Genomic DNA, 7435 nt, shown 5'->3' on the forward strand with positions numbered 1-7435 from the left:
CCTTTCCTTCCTGTACCCCATGGCCGGTTCCCATGCCTCTGACGAGGGTTCAGATGCCGGCGAGCAGACCGACGACGGCGTCCATTCTGGCAGCCCACCCCTCCCCAGCGCTACCGCTCCGCTGCCCACTGCTTCCGCTCCACTCCCCGTCCAGAGCGCCCCTCTGGCCATAGCTCCGCTGCACCTCACCGCCGCACCGCTCGGTGCGGTGACCTCCGACGCCGCGTCGTCCTCCACGGCGCCGCCACCTTCGATCCACGCCGTCAACGTCGGCGCCCACATCGACTTCAAGCTGGACGCCGTCTGCGGCAACTACTCCAAGTGGAGGCGCATCATGTCCTTCATCCTCCGCAAGTCGAGCGTGGAGAGCCACGTCCTCGTCAACCTCGACCCGCACACTCAGACTGCACAGTGGCGCCAGGACGATCTCCAGATCCTCCTCATGATCTACGGTACGATCACGGATGAACTTTACGATGTCATTTCTGCCCAAGACTCCACTGCCTATCATGTCTGGTTTCTCCTCGACGCCTTCTTCCGCGATAACCTCGCGGGACGGGCCATCCACGTCGGCGCCGAGTTTCGCGCCACCGTTCAAGGTGATATGAAGATTGCCGAGTACTGCAGGCGACTCAAGGCGCTCGCGGACTCCCTCGACGACCTTGACGAGCACGTAACCGACAAGACCCTCACTCTCCAGCTCATCCGCAGCCTCGCTCCTCGGTTCGGTGTCATGGCGTCCCTGCTTCCGATGCAGGTGCCCTTCCCCACCTTCGTCCAGGCCCGCTCCAGGCTGATGCTGGAGGAAATCAGCCTGGATGCGCGCGCCCGGGCGGAGGGGGCTACCGCCCTCATCGCCACCCACGGCGGTGGCTCCAGCGGCAGTGGCTCCGGCAGCTCCGGTGGTGGTGGAGGCGGCTCCGCTTCCACAGGCGGTACCATCCAGCGGCAGCCCGATCGCCCCTCTGACAGCGGCGGGCGCGGGCGCGGCCGTGGCCGCGGCGGGCGCGGTCGAGGCTCCGGTGGCCGTGGAGGGCCTCCAGCGCCTCCGTCTTCATCCCAGCAGCCCTGGATGGGCTATTTCGCCACATGGGGCGCCCCTTTCCCACCGGTCGGCCGTGCACCGTGGGTTCCACCGAACGCCGCCGGCGTGCTCGGTCCACGACCCAGGGTTCCACACCACGCCTACCCCATGATCTACAACGTCAACTCCCCACCGACGTACGGCGCCGCACCACCAACCTACGGCGCCCCGCCCGCCTACACGCCTCCGCCTACTTCATGGGACACCGGCCACATGCTCAACGCCGCCATGTCCAACATGTCCATCCAGGCCCCGGGCGGCGGCGGCGAGTGGTACCTGGACACCGGCGCGTCTAGCCACATCACCAACAATGCGGGTAACTTGGACACGTCTTGTTTTTCTGCAAAGTATACCTCCATCTTAGTTGGTGACAGCTCCTACATGCCTGTTCTTGCCACGGGCACCGCCTCTCTCCCACCTCGCCCTTTCTCCCTTAATCATGTTCTCTTCGCCCCTTCTGTTGTCAAAAACTTGCTCTCTGTACGACAATTTACTATTGACAATTCTGTCTCAGTTGAATTTGACCCACATGGCTTTCTTGTGAAGGATCTGGCGAGCAGGGCCCCTCTCATGAGGTCAAATAGTTCCACTGGGCTTTATCCTTTCTTCGGTGAATCACCCACAGCTCTCTCCGTCGACATCGGCAGCTTGTGGCGCAGGCGTTTAGGGCACCCTAGTCGTGCTTCTTTAGCCAAATTATCTCATTTTCTTCCTTCATGTAATAAACCCCTACCCCCCTCTGCCACTTGTGAGGCGTGCCAATTCGGCCGACAGCCCAGGCTCCCCTTCCCCTCCTCCAGTTCCTTTACCACTTCTCCTTTTCAGCTTGTACATTGCAATTTGTGGGCATCACTGAAGGAAATATGCCCTAGAGGCAATAATAAAGTTATTATTTATTTCCTTATTTCATGATAAATGTTTATTATTCATGCTAGAATTGTATTAACTGGAAACATAATACATGTGTGAATACATAGACAAACAGAGTGTCACTAGTATGCCTCTACTTGACTAGCTCGTTAATCAAAGATGGTTATGTTTCCTAACCATGAACAAAGTGTTGTTATTTGATTAACGAGGTCACATCATTAGTTGAATGATCTGATTGACATGACCCATTCCATTAGCTTAGCACACGATCGTTTAGTATGTTGCTATTGCTTCCTTCATGACTTATACATGTTCCTATGACTATGAGATTATGCAACTCCCGTTTACCGGAGGAACACTTTGGGTGCTACCAAACGTCACAACGTAACTGGGTGATTATAAAGGAGCACTACAGGTGTCTCCAAAGGTAGATGTTGGGTTGGCATATTTCGAGATTAGGATTTGTCACTCCGATTGTCGGAGAGGTATCTCTGGGCCCTCTCGGTAATACACATCACATAAGCCTTGCAAGCATTACAACTAATGAGTTAGTTGTGAGATGATGTATTACGGAACGAGTAAAGAGACTTGCCGATAACGAGATTGAACTAGGTATTGGATACCGACGATCGAATCTCGGGCAAGTAACATACCGATGACAAAGGGAACAACGTATGTTGTTATGCGGTCTGACCGATAAAGATCTTCGTAGAATATGTAGGAGCCAATATGGGCATCCAGATCCCGCTATTGGTTATTGACCTGAGACGTGTCTCGGTCATGTCTACATTGTTCTCGAACCCGTAGGGTCCGCACGCTTAAGGTTACGATGACAGTTACATTATGAGTTTATGCATTTTGATGTACCGAAGGTTGTTCGGAGTCCCGGATATGATCACGGACATGACGAGGAGTCTTGAAATGGTCGAGACGTAAAGATTGATATATTGGAAGCCTATGTTTGGACATCGGAAGTGTTCCGGGTGAAATCGGGATTTTACCGGGTTACCGGGAGGTTACCGGAACCCCCCGGGAGCCATATGGGCCTTCATGGGCCTTAGTGGAAAGGAGAAAGGGGCAGCCCAAGGTGGCTGCGCCACTTCCCCCTCTCCTAGTCCTATTAGGACTAGGAGGAGGTGGCCGGCCCCCCTCTCCCTCTTTCCCCCTCGGGGAATCCTAGTTGGAATAGGATTGGAGGGGAGTCCTACTCCCGGAAGGAGTAGGACTCCTCCTGCGCCTCTCTCCCTGGCCGGCGCCCCTCTCCCCCCTTGGCTCCTTTATATACTGAGGTAGAGGCACCCTAGAACACACAAGTTGATCCACGTGATCTATTCCTTAGCCGTGTGCGGTGCCCCCTGCCACCATATTCCTCGATAATACTGTAGCGGAGTTTAGGCGAAGCCCTGCTGCTGTAGTTCATCAAGATCGTCACCACGCCGTCGTGCTGACGGAACTCTTCCCCGACACTTTGCTGGATCGGAGTCCGGGGATCGTCATCGAGCTGAACGTGTGCTCGAACTCAGAGGTGCCGTAGTTTCGGTGCTTGATCGGTTGGATCGTGAAGACGTACGACTACTTCCTCTACGTTGTGTCATCGCTTCCGCAGTCGGTCTGCGTTGGGTACGTAGACAACACTCTCCCACCTCGTTGCTATGCATCACATGATCTTGCGTGTGCGTAGGAAAATTTTTGAAATTACTACGAAACCCTACAGTGGTATCAGAGCCTAGGTTATTTATGTTGATGTTATATGCACGAGTAGAACACAAGTGAGTTGTGGACGATACAAGTCATACTGCCTACCAGCATGTCATACTTTGGTTCGGCGGTATTGTTGGACGAGACGACCCGGACCAACCTTACGCGTACGCTTACGCGAGACCGGTTCCCTCGACGTGATTTGCACAGAGATGGCTTGCGGGCGACTGTCTCCCCAACTTTAGTTGAACTAAGTATGGCTACGCCCGGTCCTTGAGAAGGTTAAAACGGAGTCAATTTGACAAACTATCGTTGTGGTTTTGATGCGTAGGTGAGATTGGTTCTTACTTAAGCCCGTAGCAGCCACGTAAAACTTGCAACAACAAAGTAGAGGACGTCTAACTTGTTTTTGCAGGGCATGTTGTGATGTGATATGGTCAAGGCATGATGCTGAATTTTATTGTATGAGATGATCATGTTTTGTAACCGAGTTATCGGCAACTGGCAGGAGCCATATGGTTGTCGCTTTATTGTATGCAATGCAATCGCGATGTAATGCTTTACTTTATTACTAAACGGTAGTGATAGTCGTGGAAGCATAAGATTGGCGAGACGACAACGATGCTACGATGGAGATCAAGGTGTCGCGCCGGTGACGATGGTGATCATGACGGTGCTTCAGAGATGGAGATCACAAGCACAAGATGATGATGGCCATATCATATCACTTATATTGATTGCATGTGATGTTTATCTTTTTATGCATCTTATCTTGCTTTGATTGACGGTAGCATTATAAGATGATCTCTCACTAAATTATCAAGAAGTGTTCTCCCTGAGTATGCACCGTTGCGAAAGTTCTTCGTGCTGAGACACCACGTGATGATCGGGTGTGATAGGCTCTACGTTCAAATACAACGGGTGCAAAACAGTTGCGCACGCGGAATACTCAGGTTATACTTGACGAGCCAAGCATATACAGATATGGCCTCGGAACACGGAGACCAAAAGGTCGAGCGTGAATCATATAGTAGATATGATCAACATAATGATGTTCACCGATGAAACTACTCCATCTCACGTGATGATCGGTCATGGTTTAGTTGATTTGGATCACGTAATCACTTAGAGGATTAGAGGGATGTCTATCTAAGTGGGAGTTCTTAAGTAATATGATTAATTGAACTTAAATTTATCATGAACTTAGTCCTGGTAGTATTTTGCAAATCATGTCGTAGATCAATAGCTCGCGTTGTTGCTTCCCTGTGTTTATTTTGATATGTTCCTAGAGAAAATTATGTTGAAAGATGTTAGTAGCAAAGTTGCGGATTGGATCCGTGATCTGAGGTTTATCCTCATTGCTGCACAGAAGAATTATGTCCTTGATGCACCGCTAGGTGACGGACCTATTGCAGGAGCAGATACAGACGTTATGAACATTTGGCTAGCTCAATATGATGACTACTTGATAGTTTAGTGCACCATGCTTAATGGCTTAGAATCGGGCCTTCAAAGACGTTTTGAACGTCATGGAGCATATGAGATGTTCCAGGAGTTGAAGTTAATATTTCAAATACCCGAGTTGAGAGATATGAAGTCTCCAACAAGTTCTATAGCTAAAAGATGGAGGAGAATCGCTCAACTAGTGAGCATGTGCCCAGATTGTCTGAGTACTACAATCGCTTGAATCAAGTGGGAGTTAATCTTCCAGATAAGATAGTGATTGACAGAATTCTCTAGTCACCATCACCAAGTTAGTAGAACTTCGTGATGAACTATGACATGCAAGGGATAACGGAAACAACTCCCAAGCTCTTCGTGATGCTGAAATCAACGAAGGTAGAAATCAAGAAAAACATCAAGTGTTGATGGCTGACGAGATCACTAGTTTCAAGAAAAGGGCAGAGGGAAGAAGGGGAACTTCAAGAAGAACAGCAAGCAAATTGCTGCTCAAGTGAAGAAGCCCAAGTCTGGTCCTAAGCCCGAGACTAAGTGTTTCTACTGCAAAGGGACTGGTCACTGGAAGCAGAACTACCCCAAGTGATTGGTAGATAAGAAGGATGGCAAAGTGAACATAAGTATATTTGATATACATGTTATTGATGTGTACTTTACTAGTGTTTATAGCAAACCCTCAGTATTTGATACTAGTTCAGTTGCTAAGATTAGTAACTCGAAACGGGAGTTGCAAAATAAACAGAGACTAGTTAAGGGTGAAGTGACGATGTGTGTTGGAAGTGGTTCCAAGATTGATATGATCATCATGGCACACTCCCTATAATTTCGGGATTAGTGTTGAACCTAAATAAGTGTTATTTGGTGTTTGCGTTGAGCATGAATATGATTTGATCATGTTTATTGTAATACGGTTATTCATTTAAGTAAGAGAATAAATTGTTGTTCTTTTTACATGAATAAAACCTTATATGGTTACACACCCAATGAAAATAGTTCGTTGGATCTCGATCGTAGTGATACACATAATCATGCAAAGTTAATAATGATAGTGCAACTTATTTGTAGCACTGCCGTTTAGGTCATATTGGTGTAAAGCGCATGAAGAAACTCCATGCTGATGGGATTTTGGAATCACTTGATTATGAATCACTTGATGCTTGCGAACCATGCCTTTTGGGCAAGATGACTAAAACGCCGTTCTTCGGAACAATAGGAGCGAGCAACGGATTTGTTGGAAATCATACATACTGATGTATGCGGTCCGATGAATATTGAGGCTCGCGACAGGTATCATTATTTTCTGTCTTCATAGATGATTTGAGCAGATATGAGTATATCTACTTGATGAAACACAAGTCTGAAACATTTGAAAAGTTCAAAGAATTTCAGGGTGAAGTGAAAAATCATCGTAACAAGAAAATAAAGTTTCTACGATCTGATCGTAGAGAAGAGTATTTGAGTTACGAGTTTGGCCTTCAGTTAAAAACAATGTGAAATAGTTTCACTACTCATGCCACCTGGAACACCACAATGTAATGGTGTGTCCGAACGTCATAACCATACTTTATTAGATATGGTGCGATCTATGATGTCTCTTACCGGTCTACCACTATCGTTTTGGGTTTATGCATTAGAGACAGCTGCATTCACGTTAAATAGGGCACCATCTAAATCCGTTGAGACGACACCGTATGAACTATGGTTTGGCAAGAAACCTAAGCTGTCGTTTCTTAAAGTTTGGGACTGCGATGCTTATGTGAAAAAGTTTCAACATGATAAGCTCGAACCCAAATCGGAGAAATATGTCTTCATAGGATACCCAAAGGAGACTGTTGGGTACACCTTCTATCACAAATCCGAAGGCAAGACTTTTGTTGCTAAATTCGGAGTTTTTCTAGATAAGGAGTTTCTCTCGAAAGAAGTGAGTGGGAGGAAAGTAGAACTTGACGAGGTAACTGTACCTGCTCCCTTACTGGAAAGTAGTACATCACAGAAAACTGTTTCAGTGACACCTACACCAGTTAGTGAGGAAGCTAATGATAATGATCATGAAACTTCAGATCAAGATACTACTGAACCTCGTAGATCAACCAGAGTAAGATCCGCACCAGAGTGGTACGGTAATCCTGTTCTGGAAGTCATGCTACTAGATCATGATGAACCTACGAACTATGAAGAAGCGATGGTGAGCCCAGATTCCGCAAAGTGGCTTGAAGCCATGAAATCTGAGATGGGATCCATGTATGAGAACAAAGTATGGACTTTGGTTAACTTGCCCGATGATCGGCAAGCAATTGAGAATAAATGGATCTTCAAGAGGAAGAC

The 7435-nt window shown here is 48.0% G+C and overlaps 1 protein-coding gene across 1 annotated transcript; it reads left to right on the forward strand.

Annotated features, from left to right (window-relative positions):
* The first annotated feature begins 19 nt into the window (after positions 1–19).
* Positions 20–1668, forward strand: LOC147987029 (uncharacterized). The gene is made up of 2 exons (XM_087542248.1): positions 20–1400; positions 1631–1668. The coding sequence occupies exons 1-2, from the start codon at positions 20–22 to the stop codon at positions 1666–1668; spliced, it is 1419 nt and encodes a 472-aa protein (XP_087398374.1).
* Positions 1669–7435: the final 5767 nt, after the last annotated feature.

The sequence above is a fragment of the Triticum urartu genome, chromosome 2A (genome assembly GCF_056163025.1).
Source record: "Triticum urartu cultivar PI428250 chromosome 2A, HENAU_Tu73, whole genome shotgun sequence".
Classification (NCBI taxonomy): Eukaryota; Viridiplantae; Streptophyta; class Magnoliopsida; order Poales; family Poaceae; genus Triticum; species Triticum urartu.

Excerpts from the sequence above, each read along its gene's own strand:
- LOC147987029 (XM_087542248.1), top strand. The coding sequence starts at position 20 with ATGGCCGGTTCCCATGCCTCTGACGAGGGTTCAGATGCCGGCGAGCAG. Across the intron at positions 1,401-1,630 it reads CCACATCACCAACAATGCGG|GATCTGGCGAGCAGGGCCCC; the intron begins GTAACTTGGACA and ends TTTCTTGTGAAG.